Raw genomic sequence first — 20,981 nt, forward strand, 5'->3', positions numbered from 1 at the left:
CTAAATTTACTTGTAAAATCTAGGGAAAATTATTGTACCCGTTTATAACGCGCACCCTAATTTTAGCACCAATAAATAGAAGAATACAAGAAAACAGAGCTCGTGTACAGATTAGTGTTGCACCGATACCATTTTTTGGCCCCGATACCGATACTTGGCTGTGCAGTATCAGCCGATACCGATACCATACCGATACCACCCCGATTTTATATATATATATATATATATATATTTTTTTTTTTCTTTCCCAAAGAGCTACATAATTGGATGTGAAATCATTGCTATCAAGGCTTTGTCAGGCTGTTGCTTACCTTTGCAAAATAGGAAAAAGACTAGTACAAAGTATAATACTAGCCCAACAGTAAGAAAGTAAAAATAAGTTCATAATAATAAACTTTGAATGAACTGAGTAAACTTTTTTAAACCTCTCAAAGGCCAAACAGTGCAACTTTCATGAAATTATTGTCACATTCTGCTGCTGGTTAGATTGTGTTTTGTTGCTGGGCTGTTAGTGGGGGCGTTCCTGACGTCACACCTGAATCCAATGCGGGCTCATCAACGCAGCATTTAAGCACGGGTGAGCTCAGAGAAGGCTGCCGAGATATTTGCTTTGCTGATCGCCATTTGACATCTCGCACTATAGTCTCGCTACAGTTGCTTGTTACGCCCCTGCATTGGGTTTTTTCTGGTAGTGTGCTGCACTCGTTTGTAACCTCTACCCTGTGCAGGTATTTGAGTGTTTTTATTTTGGCTTTTTGGCTCGCTACCTATCGTCTTAGTTATTAAATATTCGAGTTTGTAGTATTGAGCTCCGTCGACCTGCTGTCACGGACTCCTTTTGTTATTTCTACTATCCCGCGATCGCGTGTTATTTTTTTGTTTGCAATCATTAAACCCTTGTACTTATTCCCCGCTTGTTGTCCGCTTCGAGGTCCAACCTTGTTTCCGCATTTGCGGACGCTCACAATTATAAGTAACAATAATTGACCACAGCATCCCGTCTCTCTATTAGCCTCGTTTTTTCGGGAGGGGGTGGGTCCCTTATTTCTATTTCTAAAAGGTGGCAACCCTACTTTGGAAACAGTTCCCAAATTACTGCAGCATTTCTTTCAGTAAAAGACAATAAAAGTTAAGTAGACGTAGTGAACTGACCAGAGATTGTTGCACCTGTCCAGCGCCCTTCCTCTGGATAGCAGTCCTGCTCTTGCAGGCTCAAACTCGTTGTGTTCGTTCACGTTTCGTCTTCACATGTTTTATCAGGTTCGAGGTATTGCAACTGGCCGATTTAACTCCACATCTCGAAACTTTCAGGCCGCAAATCTTGCACGCAGCCATTGATTTTAATTGACGGGATTTCTATTTTAAAATATTTCCCGACCGCCGCCATGTCGGCCATGTCGCCATGTCGGCCATGTCATTGGTCAGAAGTGGCTATTGGCCCGTTCTCATTGGTCTGGAGCAGGCCAATAGCGATAGCTGTTTGGTGGTCACGTGTCATCACACAACACAGAGACAAAGTGTAGTGAGCGCCAGGAGGAAAAAAAAAGGCTGCGATCAAATGTTATAATAATGGACTGGTAAATGGTATCGGTGCCGTCTTTGTTGGTACTCGCCGATACCGATACCACCATTTTGGGCCGGATCGGCGCCCCCTGCCGATATTAGTATCGGTATAGGTGCATCTTTAGTACAGATACAGAAATGTCATTTTACTGACTGGTGAAACACAGCACAAGCATTGCATATTGGTAGCTCAAAACATTGCCGTAAACTGACAATAATTACGATAATAATATGATTTGACAACTTCTCCAACTTACCAGATTCTAGGAGAAAACCAAACTAATGTGAGTTTTCTTTTAAAGGCTGCTGTATAACTTGCTTGTTTCATCATGATGAATAAATGTTTCTTCCATTGATTGATACGGTAAAATGAAAGTGAGAACGTAAATCAGAAATCCGAGAGCTCATCGCTGTCGACACGACAGTAACAATAGGAACTATTGTTATTTTGGTTTGAGTTTCCCGAGGGACAGATATAGTTGACGAACACACACAGGAAGTCTGTGTTGTTACGTTTGCTTTGGTCCGAGTTGCTGAGCTGCAATAAACGTTGACTCAAATGAGTTCAAGAAACTAAATCCTGTGCTTTGTGAAGAGTAAAAAAAGCAGAATTTAACACAGATGAAATCATTTGGCCGATCAGAGTGAAGTATTACCGAAATAAAATGGTGACGTCATGTACCGCAACGGATCGCCACATACGTTTCTTCAACACAACGTGGCCGTGTCTCCATCCATGTACCCGTTTGTAATGCGCACCATGATTTTACAAGTTGGGGAAAAAAAGTGCGCGTTATATTCGGGAAATTACGGTACTTGTGCAATAGGACCACAGGTGGGTAGGAACGCGTTACATGTACTCTGTTACTTTTTGAGAAAAATGAACTTCTAAGAGTAGTTTTACTAAGCTATACGTTTTACTTTTACTTGAGTAGATTTGTGAAGAAAAAAAAACACTACTCTCACTCCGCTAATTTGGGCTACACAAGAGTCGCAACATTTTTGCTCTGCCAATGGTAAAGACGTGCCTGGTATATTACCGGGGTAGCTCTACCGACTTCACCACTGAGACGTCACAACAATAATCACTTGAGTTCATTATACCAATCAGACGCAAGCTTGCCGTTCTATCTTCACGCCGGCCTATACAATCATGTGGTGTCTTTAAAGCACTGTAAAAAATGAAGCGCTGCGCTCAACATGACTCAAAAGCGCGGATTTTAAACTATCTCCCAGTTTTTATTTGGCACCGATATACCACGGAAAACCGGAGATACGATCCTTTTAATTTCAAAATAGTACAGTAATTATGAAGGAACGCTTCACTATTCAAACTCATTTTCTCCACCAGACGGCAGTCATGCTGTTTGGACGAATAATGCTTCATTTATGTATTTTTTTGCGGAATGCGATTTTTTTTTTTTAATTTCCGCTTTGGCTTAATGTGGTTATGTAATGGGTTATTGTGCAGTATCATTATAACAACAATCCATATAGACAACTTTGTGCTCAGAAAAAAAAAACATTGTTAAAAAAAAAAATATCCAACAAAAATATAAGCAGTTACTCACAATATTACTCATTACTTGAGTATTCTTTTCACCAAATACTTTTTTACTTATACTTGAGTACAAGGGCATAGGTTTGGTCCCAACATTGGTAGGAACAATATGACAGCATAACCTACATGTGCACTTTTTGCTGGGGATGGGACATTAATAAGACCCAACAGATTGCGTGAACGAGGGTCAGGCTTTCTCACAAATATGAACCTGATTACTTGATACGATGAATCAGAGGTGCTCATTACATCGATTACGATCGACCGGTCGATCACAACGCTAGTGTTGGTAGCTCGCGGCATCCAACCCCCCCCCCCCCAAAATGTTTATGTCCATAGTTAATTATGATTATGTTGTGTTGTGTGAGGAACATATGAGGTTATGCAACACCCCTCTCTCTCTAAACAGGAGAGTTCACTAGATTTTTCACAGTTTAATTCACGTTAAAAGTTGAAAACACAAACAGAAGGACACTTCTGTCTAAGCAGCTTCATACTCGGGTTTTGCAGGTTAGCAAGTTCACACAGTTTAATATTATGCTAACAAATGTAGGTCGACCTTCCAGTAGCAAAATTAGTGGTGTTTTTCTCACCTCCACAACATTGGCGTATTTTTGAATTACTAACAGTGGCTGCTGCTGGCCAAAAAAAACACTTCTAACATCCCTTTCTTCGAAAGGGGCGGAGGTGGCAGTATGTTGTCGACATGTATTTCTGTCGGGGCTGTGTGGGTGTGTGTCGGGGGTGGGTCAAGTCGTCAGCCAATCAAATGTGTGTTTGAGGGGGAAAAAATGGACCGCCACATTCAGCACGTGAAATGGGGTAAATGTAAGTTTGAACATAATGAAAAAAAATCACTTAATAATGGTATGGTCAGTTTTATCCTCACAACATATGGGAAGACATCTAAATGACCTATATAACTAAACTCATTATAAAATGCATATAAGGTTGCTTAAATGTTGGTGGGGACAATTTGAGCATCCTGAAAAGTTGATTGTGTTATGTCCCTGCCGTCCTTATGCAAACCTACGCCCTTGCTTGAGTACATTTTTGGATGAGTACTTTTATTTGAGTAATATTATTTTGAAGTAACACTACTTTTTTTTTTACAATTTTTTTGGCTACTCTGCCCACCTCTGACTAGGACAAGGAGAATATTAGTTAGGGGTGTGACCATTTATCTATATTATGATATATCACGATGCTTAGTATCCCTATAGGTTATCGATATATCATTTTAAAAAGAGGTCACTGTTTAACAAAAGAACCAACAGGTTGCTACCAAAATTTTCCACTAGACCATTAGAATAGCGTCTATGTTACCTCATTGGCTGCCATTGACAGCGCTAAACAGCCAATTCATTTTGACTGGGAGGAGGCAAATGAACAAATGATAATTTGTCCCTCCCAGGCAAAATGAATGGGACATCTAGTGCTGTCAATGGCACTGAAAAATGAGCATTCAAAGCTAGTTAAAATGAAGACTGTTGCAATAATATTGTGTTGCTGTATTTATTTACAGAAATATTGCACTAAAATATTCTCAAGGTCTGTGCGGAAGACCAAGGTTTTTGACAGAATGGCCACAACAGTATGAAAAATGAACATTGTTTATTTTTTTCATTTAGAAATAGCTTATTTCTCTTTTTAATTGCTGTATATCGCATGTATTTATAATTGTTGAATCGCCATGTTGACAGATAATCGTTATTGTAAGCCGTTTGTCGCAAATCATATCGGGAGGAACCCAGAGACCCCCGCCTCCTAGTACTAGTGGTATATGGATGTTAAGCTTGTTATCAAAGATAGGGTAAATTCCTAAACAGCTTTCCAAGTGGCCTCTCACGTCTGCTAGATGCCTTCCTCCCACCCAGAACATCACAGAAGAAGTGACAGGCCCAGTTGGTGCCATTTACAGATCAAACACTGGCAAGATGCAGCAAGGCTGACCTTCAGCTTCGCCCTCGCCCCGCCAGCGCTTCCCCAAACCGTTGTCGTCTTTACCAAGCGCATACACAACAAGTGTGACATTGCAAGATGGCGCGGTTACATAAGCCGCTGTCCTTTTGTATTGTCAGACCACAGCGCCTCAGTTTGCAAGAGACAGATGAGCAAAGCACGACAAATGACATTATAAATTGTATCTCTTTTTAGAATAAGCTACTTAATTGATTGACCAAAGAAAAATACATATAATTTTTTGTGCAGAGAATTTTTTTTCTAATGTAATGATAACTCAAAGAATAGAAATAGAGCCCCGTTTAAACATTAGCAAAATCTTCGTTCATTCTCTATGAGCCAGAAAGTACAGTGGAACTGCTAAAATCGATCTAAGGAAATTATTTTTTCCCCCCATATAGAATGACATAATTGGTGTATGTTTCCTAGTTCAACAATCATAAAAAAGTAGCCAAAAGACACCAGTGGAAAATGCCAAATAAAGCCCCAAAAAGCCAGGGAAAAAGCAAAATGCTTAAATGAATTCTTTCAGAACTAAATGTGTGGACTACCATATTTTTCGGACTATAAGTCGCACCTGAGTATAAGTGGCACCAGCCATAAAATTCCCAACGAAGAGGAAAAAAAACATATATAAGTTGCACCGGAGTATAAGTCGCATTTTGGGGGGAAATTTACTTGATAAAATCCAGCACATAGAACAGATATGTCATCTTGAAAGGCAATTTGAAATAAAAATATAATAGACAACAACATGCTGAATAAGTGTACAGTATGATAAATAGGGTTGTTCCGATCATGTTTTTTTTCTCCCGATCCGATCCCGATTGTTTTAGTTTGAGTATCTGCCGATCCCGATATTTCCCGATCCGATTGCTTTTTTTTTTTTTGCTCCCGATTCAATTCCAATCATTCCCGATAATTTTTCCCGATCATATACATTTTGGCAATGCATTAAGAAAAAAAATGAATAAAACTCGGATGAATATATACATTTAACATACAGTACATAAGTACTGTATTTGTTTATTATGACAATAAATCCTCAAGATTACATTTACATTATTAACATTCTTTCTGTGAGAGGGATCCACGGATAGAAAGACTTGTAATTCTTAAAGGATAAATGTGACTTTGTATATTGTGACTAAATATTGCCATCTAGTGTATTTGTTGAGCTTTCAGTAAATGATACTGCAGCCATTTAACTTCTGCCCAAATACATGATGGGAAGTGCAACCATGACTTTGCGTAGTGCTACCAATTGATATATCTTCTCTGCATTGGGAAAGAACATAGGGTGTTAAGAAAAAGATCAACTACTACCTTTCTTCCCCACATTCCCACGTTATATTTAATTGCTGAGAGAGGTATTGTAAGGCTTTAGCCACATAAAAAATGGCTCCTAAGGCTGTCTGAATTCTCTCTACTCATTATGCGCTGCCTTTTAGCGCTATCTATAGGTAAAACGGCGTCTTTATAGATAGAACGCGACAATGCGTGAGTGGGTCGTGCAGCGCATGCGTTAATTACTTAACGTGATTAATTTAAAAAAAAATAATTACCGCTGTTAACGCAGTAAATGTTATAGCCCTACTTTAAGCCAAAACTACTCTGGATGAGTGTAAGACATTTTGTCTGTAACGTTAAATGCAATTAGAAAACAATTGAAATAAAAAAATATATTAAAAAAAAAGCATGTCCGATATTTTTTTGCCGATTCCGATACTTTGAAAATGACGTGATGCCGATCGATCGGGACATCTTTAATGATAATGTTACATGATGCATTAACAACGAAATGCGAACTTTGCCGGTATGTTAATGTAACATAGCTATTAAGAGTTTTTCAGATAACTATAAAGAACATAATAACAAGTTTACCAAACCATCAGTGTCACTCCAAAACACCAAAATAATATAATAATGTGTTAATAATTTCACACATAAGTCGCTCCAGAGTACAAGTTGCACCCCCAGCCAAACTATGAAAAAAATTGCGACTTAAAGTCAGAAAAATACGGTAATTGTTGAAAAATATCAGAATAAAAACACATGCAGAGTAATCTTTACACATGGTTGACAACAATTAGCACAGCATCGTTTTGTGTGGCTTGTCCTACAGTATCTTTTACCCCCAGGTTAGCAAATTTCATACTACAACTGCACTCACGTTTCGAGGTTGCATTTTTGCCTTGCGATTCCCAAGTGGACAAATACAGCAGGGAAATAATTTAACCATTGGCGTTTGATGGCCCATTTTCTGATTATGTTCCGCTTACATCATTTTTACTTGCCTGCACTCTGCCCTTGAGTACCCCCCATATTTGACACATACACATCCCTTAAACATCTCCACACCCACCCAATCCAACCTCCCTCCTCCTACCTGTGGCATCCTCCCCAGCCCCGCTCCCCCTCCTACAGCCACTATGGGCAGTCCCGTTTGGGCCGACACAAACTCCAGCATGGGGGCCAAAGGACCCCAGGCCGTGCGTGGGGGCCTCTCCTCTTCGTAGACCAGACCCTGCAGGGGCCTCGCAGCCAGCAGATCACACAGCTGTGACAGCACCGTCTTAGGGCTGCTGTCGTTCACCTTGGGAGTGAAGGGAAGGAAGTAATGTAAGAGAGAGGGGCAAACACAGGGGGACAAAAAAAGAGTTAGTAGACGATATCAGGGTGTCTTGCCTTTGTGTTGCAGATATGGAAGGTGTATGTAATATGCATGAGGTGAACAATACATTTTTTTGAGTATTTTTTTTTCAAAGAGCCAACTCGCTCATTCTGAAAAGCCTCATACAACTGCAGCACCGCACTCCCATTCAGCTCATATAATGAATGATATTGAACAATAGCTGGTCCTTGTCATCCCCTCCCTTCAAGTGAGGCTGAAAAAGCAGAGAGTAGAGCGACATTCTCCAACCTGTAGCCAGATGACGTTCGCAGAGCCCCACTGGGTGACCACGCTCTCCCCCAGGGAACCGTACACCCGGCCAAAGCCGGGGTAGAGCACCCGTCCCCCGGGCCCGGCCATGGCCGCCTCCGCCTGGACGGTCGCGCCGGCGTGGATGACGGCGATGTTGAAGTTCATCATTGTCCCCGCGTCGCGCTCCCGTGGGCTGGGCCGCAGCAGCAGGTGGGGGGAGGCATCCGCCGGGCCTCTCCACTCTGCCAGGACCAACAGGAGAGAGAGAGTAGGTATGCCGACCATTGCAACCTGCCGAGGGGGGAGGCAGATATGTATGGCACGAAGACAGGCTGCCTGAAAGAAAGAGTTGGCGGGGGAGAAGAAGAAACAAGGGAGATTAAGTTAGTCCGAAATGCTTTTTCCTCCAATACCCACTATAGAGGACATTAAATCAGATCAATAGAGTAAAAGAATTAGATGAGCAGGAGGAGGAGAGAAAGAGACAGAAAAAGAGGTTGGTAGGGAGGACGACTGAAAGTGATCTTAGATTGCACACAAGTAAGAACGTGTTGAAAATAGGAGCAAGCTACTGTTTTACCAGGAACTTCTCCTCTGGCCTGAACATAATGAGCATTTACTTCATAAAGTCTTTAATTCTATAAATGAATGACTTTATCTCCAACTTTTTCTCATTTTGTAGTTTTTCTTGTCTCTTTTGCTTCCAGTAGTCTTTTATGCGAATGTTAGATTTCATTGTCCTGTCAGGTTTTGGCTTTCATGTCCGAGGTAGTGTTAGCTGATGTAAAATATATATTAGCAATGAGACTTTTTCTTGAACCAATTAGATTGTTCACTGAGGGCGATTTGGTTCAGTTTGTAGCAGTGTTGTTAATAACGGTGTTAGAATATAACGGCGTTACTAACGGTGTTATTTTCTTCAATAGTGAGTAATCTAATTAATTACAAATTGGGGGTCTCAGAGCAGAACTTCAAGTCACATGAGTGTTTTCCGCCATATGTTCTGATGTTTAGCTTGAGCTGTGGCTGTTGATTAAGCCTTTAAGTTATATTCAATTTAGTTTAAAATATTTAAGTTGTTTTTAGTTATTTTATTTATGTATTTTAACATTATAGTCATGTTTTAGAGCTATAATTGGAATACCGTGAAACCGCAGTATTTTTGCTTAATGTTATCATACCGTCAAAATCTCATACCGGCACATGCCTAGTTTAAGCCCCCAATCATGAGTATTCTTGAGCAAGATAATGATTATATGATTATTTACGTCCGAAAATATTTGTATGGAAAGTGATGACTGAGTCTTGACACTACGAATTCATTCATTCATTTTCCATACTGCTTATCCTTTGATGAACATTGTAACCTGAGCGAGAAAGAAGAAACAGTGCATAACAAGTAAGAGTGTGACAATATCTCGATACAGCAATATATCGCGATATGTTGCAACCCGATCAGTTATCGATATGCTCCCGCCAAGTATCGATACTTTTATTTGACATATTGGCCATTGGATGCTGTAAACTGCTGTATTTGTTGAGCAATTCCTTGGCGGTCCACTAGGGGCGTTCAAGAGTTGCGGTGAAGGTAAAGTGCGCACAAGCCGTCTAGGGAAGAAGAGAGGAAGCTCCAAGTGGGTTGAAAATTTTTTTAAAAAGCTTCGTGCGAACAGTGGAGGAAAAAGTGACAAAAATATTACTACAAATCACACATGTGGACACACTTTAGATTTTTAACCAACAAGAAAGGAAGTAAGGTGAATAAGGACTTTGCTTTATTCAAGAATTGTCTAACAAAAATAAAGTTCACTCCCAGCTGGTGACTAAGTGGTCAGATTTCTTCACTGCTTCACTTTCATCACTTGAGGTAAGAAAGTTTTGCAATGTAATTGATTTTTTATTTTACATGTATTATTTTCATGACATTTGGTGTTGAATGATATAAAACTAACCAGGACCCTAAACTGGAGGAAAATGAATATCGAACAAGCCTACATGAACTTACTGATTTATTTGATATTATTTGAGAACCGCTTTCCATCTGTTTTACTACACAAACTGTTATTCCTGCCATTTTGATGCAGTAAGCTATAAAAATGGTTTGACTAGCATCCAAGATATATAAGGTGATGTGCATGATAATTAATGTAGCCTACATATGAAAAATAGGTAATTATTGCATTTTTAATTTCTATACATTCCATTCAATTTTTTTTTTAATTCACTCAATACTTCCAACACAAAAAAATCAGGATTTCAACTCAAAAGCTATTAATTTTTTATTTATTTATTTTTTGTTCTTAAGGCAGTACTTCTCAAATAGTGGGGCGCGCCCCCCCAGGGGGGCGCAGAGCGATGCCAGGGGTGGCGCGTGTGACCTCGGGGAACATGCTTTTTTTTTTTTTTGGCCGTACTAGAATAAAGTGTACTTGCACATCCACTCAGTGGGTGGCAGTGGCGCTCTCATTTTCAAAGTGCGCGCAGTATTTTTGAAGTAAGCAAGAGCACACGGAAGAGACTCATGCAGAGCTGGAGAGCTGTGGAGAGGAGCTGTGCGCCGTTTTCGAAAGCCGTTTTCCGGCTCGACTCACGCAGCGACCCACTGTCTTCTCCGGTTCTCACGTGTCCGCCCAAGAAGTGCCCTTTTCGGCTTGGGATCATCACGATGACCGCCCTCACCTACAGTTCTTCGTCGGCCGCCGAGAATGTGCTTTTTTCGGGCCGTTTGCCGTTTGGCTTTGTAATTGAATACAGTGGTAGACAAGGAAAGACCACTGTTTACTGTGTCTAAACATGATTATAGCGGACAGCCGGAAGCCAAATCAATTAAGACGCCACTTAAAGACATTAGACCCCAATCTCATTGATAAACCGCTTGATTGTTTTTCAGCGAAAACGTGCCGAATATTGCCAACAATCGTCCCGCTTTGTCAGTGTTATATCAGTAAACCAGTGAGCACTGTTAGCATGCTCAGTGCAAAATAACCCCACGTCATTGCAAACTGGAGCATACTGGGAGCAGCGAAAATAAAAACTGTCCTTCTGTCCACTTTTTTTTTCTTCTTCTATTCAGTTTTGTTTTTTCGGGAAATTTTTTGGCATATTGTCCTCATGAGTTAATGTTTCTAATCAATTTCAATTTGTTATTATTTACTGATTTTATTTTTCAGTATCAAATGGTAAAAAATGTACCTTGAGTGTATTTTTACAGTTTGGATGTTTTTTTGTTTTTTTTTAATTCAGGCAAATTGATGCGTGTTAAGTCTTTTCTGTCACAAACAAAACAATATTAATAACGTTATACTTTATAAGTTGTTATTTTCTCTAATAGAAAAAAAAGGATACAATGTGAGGCAGAGGCGTACTTATAATAATATTATAGACAAATGATACTAATTTCAGTGGCGGCAGAATTTGGGGGGGCACGAAACATTTACGTCTTCCTTGGGGGGGTGTAACAGAAAATAATTGAGAAGCACTGTCTTAAGGTGAGGAAAGCTGTGACTGAGCCCGACATCTCAAATGCTGAAGCAGATGGTGGAAGTGCTCAAACCAATGCTTTTGGCAACTAAGGTCATATACGAAGAAAAGACCCACCAATTTTATCATTTCCCCACTCCAAGCTCAACTGTTGACTGACACCTTCAGCACTGTTATTATTATTATTATTTTTTTAAGATTTAAAACTTTAAAGAAATTAAGGGTGCCATTCATCATGATCTCTCCAAGAGATATCAGTGGTTGTGGTTTGTTTCCTCTATATGTGCAGGTACACAATTTGCAGTAGATTCATATTTTACAGCAATGTTGCACAGGAAAGGTGTCATTGTTTAATAAATGACTTAAACAGTACTTTTTCTATTTTGAAATATCTTTTTTTCCAGTTTCAATAGTTATATCGTAGAATATCATGTATCAAATTTCTGACCAATGTATCGATAATTGCTGTATTGTGATATCGTGAGATAATCGTTATCATGAACCTTGTATCGCGAATCGTATCGTGAGGTGCCCTGGGGTTCCCACTCCTAATAGCAAGCATGTCCTTCTCTTCCCGAGAGTCCTAAGACCACTGTGTTTCCCTTTTCTTGTACTTCCCAGTTGTTGCTTTGTGTAACATAAAACCTCTCTCATGATTAAAAAAGTCCTTATTCTTATTATATCAGGCCTTAGCCATTAACAAAGGCAGAGGTATGAAATTCACGGCCGGCCACTTGAGAGCAGACACATGATGAGGTAAATGGACCACATAATATGCGATCCCATATTTTGGGAGTAAGGAAGTTGGAAAAAATGGAAGTGAAACAGAAAAAGAAAAGAATAAATTGCTGCTATTTAGGGTGCAGCCTGCAAAAGAACAATATGTAAAAGAGGAAAAATAGAAGCAGGCCTTTCGAGGAAAGCACAGCGAGGGAGTTAATAGCAGGCAGAGAAAAAGATGTGGGCGGAGATGGTTATTGTGCTGCATGAATGATAACAACAATTAAGATCACTGTAAACACACTCACCCTTACAGCTGCGACCACGCACAGGCGTCTGCATGTTAGGATGCACAGATAAGATGAATGCAATGGCGACACCATGCCTGTAGAGCTGGTTAATGATAGCGTGATGTGAGGGTTAATACGGTGCACGTACGCAAACCAACAGGAATGCTGAAAGTTAATGACCACCGGGGAGATAACGGGGTTAAAACACATCGCATCGTTTTCAATTTAGTTGGGATGCCAACTGCCCTGCTTCTCGTTCTCCATTTCCATCCTTGTTTCTCTTCAGACTTCCCCGTCCCCTGATTTCCATCATTCCTCCCTCCACTATACACAATTGCACTGATTAACAAGGACCACGACAACATTGCCAATCCATCTAAAAGTGACTCCCTTGCTGAGCATCGGTTTGCAAGGCTTCCTTCTCTCTATGATTCTCGCTCCATCTTCATACAACTTTTCCCTTTCATTGCCACAGTCTGATGATTCTTTGACCCTCATCGGTCATTCAGGTGATAAAGAGAAAATGAGAATACAGCTAAAATACAGCGACTCTGACCCCAGATGGAGCAAGGATGCGTTTGAGAAGATGAGGGAGCTAAAATGAAGCATGGTGGTGGGACCAAATGTGAGGTTAGAGCATGAAAAAGGGTATTGATTACTGGGGCAGCGTGTACGTGTTCCGCCTAAATAAATACACTGCCAAACCTCATATTTTGAGTGACGGGCGTGTGTGCATGTGTAGCAGTGGGGTCCCTGCGAAAAGAAGTGAGTAAGGCGGGGAAGAAAAAGATAGAGGTGTGTAGAGATGCGCTGTGAGAGAATGGAAAAATGTGATAATGAAGGACGGGGGTGAGAAAAAACAGAGATTCGTTGTTTTTTTTCTTCTCTATAAGGCGTGGAGGATGTTGCGGGAACGGTGGGAAGAACAGCAGCAGAAATATGGTACCTCGTATAATTTGAAGCAGATATATTCTTTACTATACCAAGCTGCGAGCCGTTAACTGTTAGGCTTGTCACGGTATTTCACTCTCGGGAGACGCAGCTCAACTCTACCAATGTGTGCCAAAGTCAGCCTTGTTGGAAGTGTGAATACCGTGTAGTGAATGTCCTCTGGCAACGTGTTCTCATGAGATATTTAGGACTGAATTGTACGAAAAAAAAGTGTATGTACCCCCACAGCGATAGAGTAGATTCCTAAAACTAGAGCATTTTAGTAGAGCACAGAAGTCCACCTATCCTCACATCTGTGCCCTGGAGACATTGGACATTTCTGATGTGCAATATGTGCAACAGCAAAAGGCAAAGCAATGTGAAATGGTTTTCTGTCAGCATCATGACATCTAAATTACTGTGATGACATAAAGCATTTTCTATGGTTTTGTGAATAAATATGTCGAGGAAGCATGACATCTGCAATGTTCCAAGAGCTCTGTGTATGTGAGGTGCCAAGGTTATCCAATTATTAGTACAAAGTGAGTCATGATAACAAATGTATGGTTTTTTTGGTATGTTTTGGTAAATATTAAGACTTAATAGAAGAAAATGTGAAGAAATAAACCGGCTTTGGACTCAGCTCCACTGAAAGAATCATACACAAAAAATGGAGAAAAATGGAACAATGGTCAGGAGCCGGCCTATAAAAATGACCCTGAAAGCACAGTGATAACTCATCAACATCTAAACAGCTGCAGGCCTCCCTTGTCTCAGTTAAAGTCAAGTTCATGACTCCACATGAAGGAAGAGACGGGGTAAAAATGACATTAATGACAGAGTTTTAACAGAAAACCAAAAAACAAACAAAGTTTCATATACTGATCCTTCTCCAAAAATTAGCATATTGTGACAAAGTTCATTATTTTCTGTAATGTACTGATAAACATTAGACTTTCATATATTTTAGATTCATTACACACAACTGAAGTAGTTCAAGCCTTTTATTGTTTTAATATTGATGATTTTGGCAAAAAAGTCAAGAAAAACCAAAAATCACTATCTCAAAAAATTAGCATATCATGAAAAGGTACTCTAATCATTTGAATCAACAAATTAACTCAAAACCCCTACGAAAGTTTCCTAAGGCTTTTAAAAACTCCCAGCCTGGTTCATTACTCAAATCGCACGCAATCATGGGCAAGACTGCCGACCTGACTGCTGTCCAGAAGGCCATCATTGACACCCTCAAGCAAGAGGCTAAGACAAAGAAAGACATTTCTGAGCGAGTAGGCTGTTCCCAGAGTGCTGTATCAAGGCACCTCTGTGGGAAGGAAAAAGTGTGGCAGGAAACGCTGCACAACCAGAAGAGGTGACCGCACCCTGAGAAGATTGTGGAGAAGGGCCGATTCCAGACCTTGGGGGACCTGTAGAAACAGTGGACTGAGTCTGGAGTAGAAAAATCTAGAGCCACCGTGCACAGGCGTGTGCTGGAAATAGGCTACAGGTGCCACATTCCCCAGGTCAAGCCACTTTTGAACCTGAAACAGCGGCAGAAGCGCCTGACCTAGGCTACAGAGAAGCAGCACTGGACTGTTGCTCTGTGGTCCAAAGTACTTTTTTCAGATGAAAGAAAATTTTGCATGTCATTCAGAAATCAAGGTGCCAGAGTTTGGAAGAAGACTGGGGAGAAGGAAATGCCAAAATGCCCGAAGTCCAGTGTCAAGTACCCACAGTCAGTGATGGTCTGGGCTGCCATGTCAGCTGCTGGTGTTGGTCTTCTGTGTATTATCAAGGGCAGGGTCAATGCAGCTAGCTAACAGGAGATTTTGGAGCACTTCATGCTTCCATCTGCTGAAAAGCTTTATGTAGATGAAGATTTCATTTTTCAGCACAACCTGGCAAATGCTCACCGTGCCAGAACCACTGCTAAATGGTTTACTGACCATGGCGTTACTGTGCTCAACTGGCCTGCCAACTCTCCTGACCTGAACCCCATAGATATTCTGTGGGCTATTGTGAAGAGGAAGTTGAGGGACACCAGACCCAACACTGTGGATGAGCTTAAGGCCGCTATTGAAGCATCCTGGGCCTCCATAACACCTCAGCAGAGCCACAGGCTGATTGCCTCCATGCCATGCCGCATTGAAGCAGTCATTTCTGCAAAAGGATTCCCAAGTATTGAGAGCATAGCTTATATAATTAATTGAAGGTTGACTTTTTTTGTATTAAAGAACACTTTTTTGTATTGGTCGGGTGAAATATGCAAATTTTTTGAGATAGGGATTTTTGTTTTTTCTTGACTTTTTGCCAAAATCATCAATATTAAAACAATAAAAGGCTTGAACTTCTTCAGTTGTGTGTGATGAATCTAAAATACAGTATATGAAAGTCTAATGTTTATCAGTACATTACAGAAAATAATGAACTTTATCACAATATGCTAATTTTTTTAGAAGGACATGTACCGTTTGCAAAGAGAACATCTTAATGATACTCATAACTTTTAATAAGAATATCCAATGGACTGACAAGACAAAAGAACATTCTACCAATAGTCAAATATGGTGATGTATAATTGATGAATGACTGTCTATACAGTAGTCTGTGGCTGCCTTGCAAGTTCTGAATGGAATGGAATGAAAATCATGCAAGAAAAAAAAAGCACCCCAGCAAGTAAACATCTTATAGCATAAAAATAAATAAATAAATAAATAAATAAAGATTTTGGAATGGCCAATTCCAAGTCCAGTCTTCAATCTCATTGTAATTATTGGGTATAAAATAAAATGGTCCGCTCAAACACGAAAACTATGCAGTGTTGATAAATTGAAACAATTCTGTAAGAATGAGCCAAAATGTCTCCACAGAGATGTTAAAGACCCTTTGCCAGTTATAGAAAAGCTTGATTTCAGCTGTTATTGCAAGTACTGTAGTTATTAGGTTTAAGGGGCAATTACTTTTTCTCACAGAGCCAGGTAGTCTTAAATAGTTTTTCCCTTAATATATAACACCTCAGTTGGAAACCCTGCATTTATTTGGCTTACTTTTTCCACACGTTGTACTTACGCATTCAAGCTAAAAACAACCACTTACCTCAAGAACAGTGTTGTTAATCTTACTTTTAAAAAGTAATTACAGTTACAAATTACTTCTCCCAAAAAGTAATGTAGTTAGTAACTCAGTTACCTGAATGTTAGTTACTTGCCAAAGTAACTGGTGTTACCGTTCTTGTTTTTTTTCATTCCAAAAAAAAAAAAAAAAAAAACATAGTAACCTTAGCTATGTTTGGAAGTCATTTAATGTTGTGAATCAATCTTTAAAGTTGTTAAAATTGCTCCCATTGTTGCATTAGTTCCATTCTGTCTACTTACTTTTGACATGAAAGTTTTAAAATTGTTTCATCATTTAAAGATAAATTCAAGTCCCGATTTTGCCGATTTAGGAGTATTTTAGATAAAAAGTTACTTAGGTTTGCTAGAAAGGTTCTCTACAACAGAGCCTTCCTGAGAAGTCTACTGCTTTAAGATGGCGGCCGTTTACTAACGCCGGCGAGTCTATCATTTCACATCTAGTCAAGGGCGTAGGTTTGCATAGGGATGGTAGAGACATGGCACTACCAACTTTTCAGGATGCTCAGATTGTCCCCCCCAACTTTTAAGCAACCTTATTTGAATTTTATAATGACTTCAGTTATATAAAGTAATCTAGATTGTCTTCCCATATGTCGTACTGATAGCATTGCGCCTACCATTGTTGAGTGAATTATGTTCATTTGTTCAGACTTACATTTACCCCTTTTTACTTGCTGAATCTGCCCCCCCCCACACACACACACATACACAGTGATAGCCCCAACAGAAATACAACATGTCAACAACATACCGCCTACTCCACCCCCTCTGAAGAGGAGGGATATTAGAAGTTTTTTTTTTTTTTTTCTCAGCAGCAGTAACCACTGTAATTAGTGTAAAAAGACGTCAATGTTTTGAAAGTGGGGAACACGCCACAAATTTTGCTACTGAAAGTCTGACCTGCATCAGAGTTAGCATAGCATTATACTATGTGAATTTGCTAACCTGCAAAACTCGAGTAGGAAGCCGCTTAGAGAGAACTGTCCTCCTGTATGTTTTGTACTGTTAACAATTAAAAAACTGAGAAATATAGTGAACTGAGGTTTACCCGCTTCTCCCCAGTTTTCATTTTTATTTTATTTATGTGGTCTTAAAGGAGCCTCAGCATTTTTCATTTTTTGTTGAGTTTGTCTGGGCTTGTGGACAAAAGCAGTAGTGTTTTATCTTAAGGAAGGCTCCCTTTTTTTTTTTTTGTAGTTATACCCTGACTAAGACGTTTTTTCAGATATGTTTATTTATTTAGTTGGAGAATGTTGAGTGGTCTTAAGATTAGAGATGTCCCGATCGATCGGCATCCTGATCACGTCATTTTCAAAGTATCGGAATCAGCAAAAAAATATCCGCCATGCCTTTTTTTAATATATATATTTTTTTATGAAATCGTTTTATTGTATTTAATGTTACAGACATAATATTTTACACTCATCCAGTGTCATTAGTTTAGGCTTAACGTAGGGTTATCAGTAATATCCCAATAACGGCGGCAATTAATTTATCATTTAATATGTCACGTTAACGTTATTAATATATACGCTGCACGATCCTCTCACTCATTGTCGCGTTCAACATGTAATGACGCCGTTATGTCTTTATAGAGGGATAAAATGCAGTGCAAAACGAGTAGAGTGAACTTTGTCAGGCTTTGAAGCCTAGAAATATCATGGGATGCAATGTGGGGAAGCAAAGTAGCAATAGATCTTTGTCTTAACACCACAAGTATTTTCCCAAAGCAGAGAAGATATATCCACTGGTAGCACAACGCACAGTCATGGTTTTACTTCCCATAATGGTTTCACTTCCCTTCATGCATTGGGGCATGCCTGCAGTATCATTTACTGAATGCTCAACAAATACACTAAATGGCAATATTTAGTTACAATACACAAAGTCACAAGTCTTTCTATCCATAATGGTTTCACTTCCCATCATGCATTGGGGCATGCCTGCAGTATCATTTACTGAAAGCTCAACAAATACACTAGATGTCAATATTTAGTTACAATACACAAAGTCACAAGTCTTTCTATCCGTGGATCCCTCTCACAGAAAGAATGTTAATAATGTAAATGCCATCTTGAGGATTTATTGTCATAATAAACAAATACAGTACTTATGTACTGTATGTTGAATGTATATATTCGTCCAAGTTTTATTCATTTTTTTCCTAATGCATTGCCAAAATGTATATGATCGGGAAAAATTATTGGGAATGATTGGAATTGAAACGGCAGCAAAAAAAGCAATCGGATCGGGAAATATCGGGATCGGCAGATACTCAAACTAAAACGATCGGGATCGGATCGGGAGCAAAAACACATGATCGGAACAACCCTACTTAAGACAAATGTTTATTTTTTTTTGCAATCCTGGATAGTTGTTTACAAGTTTGTATTTAATGTTTATGTTAATATACTTTAAGTTATGTTCAAATATTGAAGTTTAAATTTGCTAACAAAATCCAGACATTGATTCTGGAAGTTTTCAAAATGTTTCTTTTGTAGTTTTTGAAAACAAAGGTTGAAATCGAACGGTGTATCACCTGAACCAATACACATGAAAGTTAGTATAAGTCAATACAGATTTATTTTGCACTGATGATTTAGCCTATCCATTAATTAGGTTCATATTCGTGAGAAATGTAGCCCTGACCCATGACGCCCAATCTGTTTGGTCTTATTAATGTCCTGTCCCCAGCAAAAGCGTACATACAGGTTATGCTGTGATAACGTCCCTACTAATGTTGAGACTAAACCTACACCCTTGCATCTAATTCTCTATACATGTGCTAACGCCACCGTGTCTGTCATTTCGCATCTAGTTCTATATGCATGTGATCTCTACCGTAGCATCGAGCCACCTAGCATCGCGTTTGCAACGGTGTCACAACACCCTTCCCTCCTCCCCACTCCCGCTCATTCAACCAACGTAGTAACACATAGTAACTATAAGTGGATTTTAAGGCTCCCCTCCGGTGGCTGAAAAGTGTTATTGCGTGAAATTGTCTTTCCTATCTTTTCCTATATATATATACTGTAAAAGTTGTAAAGAAATAAAACTGCAACAACAATGAATGAAATGAACAAAAAAAAAAAATTTTTTTTATAATGGGTCAAAATTATTTTTTCGAACAGATCATGTGACTAGCACCTTAGACGGTCATTTGATTTGTATATAATTAAAATAAATAAATTTTAAAAAATTAGGGGAAGGCAATTTTTCAAATGATTTTTTTCTTTGATTGAAAATATATACATTTTTTTTTATTGAAGCAACTTTTTTGGGGATTGAATGATTTTGAAACAAATGTCCTCCCCATAATATGGCCCAAACACAAAAGGGATTGCTTCAATCAAAAGAAAACTTTTTCAATGAAAAATTAAGCATTCAAATTTTTCAATCACAGATATTCTTTTGCCTTCAAAAATGTTTTCTATGATTGAAATGTTATTTTTTGAAGTGATTTTTCTTTTTGAAAAAAAATATATATATTTTTGAAGCAACTTATTTTTTGATTGAATAATTAAGACAAAAACGTCCTACCCAAAATGTGGCCGAAACACATATCAACATTATTTCAATAAAAAAAGTTGCTTCAATCAAAAAAACAACAACTCCAATCAACAAAAACAAATCAATCAAAGAAAAATAGCTTTCACATGCATTTTTTTGAGTTTTAAAATTTATTTTTGCATTCAAACACTTTTTTTTTTGGATTGAAAATATATATTTTCATTGAAGCAACTTTTTTCTATTGAAACATTATTTTTTCGATTGAATAATAAAGATACAAACCAACCTCCATATGGCTCCGCCCAGGGGATACAATTTTTGACTGGGGTAACTACATTGGCACGACACCGTCGGGCGTACCATATTCAATGGATGACGATCTTAGCGAATAGTATTGCCTAAGCAGCCTTAAAATTCCCCTCAAGAATGATGGGAAACAAAAAACGCTCAGTGTCAACTTATTATCATAAATATTCTTGTAAGTTAGTTTTATTGCTGACACTGCGTTTCGGGGTTATCAACACGTTGTGCCCTCCCTGCCCCAAAAGTCAAACTCCGGCTATGATAGAAACGCACGCCTTTACATCCTCAGTAACGGTAACGGCGTTGCTAAGATGAGAAAATTAATTAATTCGATTACTCACTACTGAAAAAACTAACGCAGTTAGTAACGCCTTTATACTCTTAACGCTGTTATTAACAACACTGCTTAAGAAGATGTTGAAAAAAAACAACACATTTTCCACCTTACAATGCCAATACAAAATATTTTGTTTCCAGTCCTGCAAAGTCTGACTAACTTGATGTGAGAACAGGCTGCCTGTGAGCAATCACAGCTTACTGAGGAAGGCTGCAGTGAAGTAAATCCTCATCTACATTATCTGGCTACAGCAAATCCAATCTGG

At 39.0% G+C, this 20,981-nt stretch overlaps 1 protein-coding gene and 1 long non-coding RNA gene across 2 annotated transcripts in view; one reads left to right on the plus strand and one right to left on the minus strand.

Moving 5' to 3' along the window:
• The window catches only part of LOC130914457 (glutamate receptor ionotropic, NMDA 2D), a 176,455-nt gene that overhangs the window by 95,793 nt on the left and 59,681 nt on the right, over nucleotides 1–20,981 (minus strand). Inside the window, exons 2-3 of the mRNA XM_057833666.1 lie at nucleotides 8,010–8,348; nucleotides 7,476–7,682 (exon numbers count right to left, since the gene is read on the minus strand). Of these exons, the coding sequence (XP_057689649.1) occupies nucleotides 7,476–7,682; nucleotides 8,010–8,297 (495 nt within the window). The 5' untranslated portion in view covers nucleotides 8,298–8,348. The remainder of the gene's footprint in view (nucleotides 1–7,475; nucleotides 7,683–8,009; nucleotides 8,349–20,981) is intronic.
• Nucleotides 1–20,981, plus strand: part of LOC130914458 (uncharacterized) — a 63,330-nt gene that overhangs the window by 19,198 nt on the left and 23,151 nt on the right. The gene's annotated exons all lie outside the window — the stretch shown is intronic.

The sequence above is a fragment of the Corythoichthys intestinalis genome, chromosome 4, assembly GCF_030265065.1.
Source record: "Corythoichthys intestinalis isolate RoL2023-P3 chromosome 4, ASM3026506v1, whole genome shotgun sequence".
Lineage (NCBI taxonomy): Eukaryota > Metazoa > Chordata > Actinopteri > Syngnathiformes > Syngnathidae > Corythoichthys > Corythoichthys intestinalis.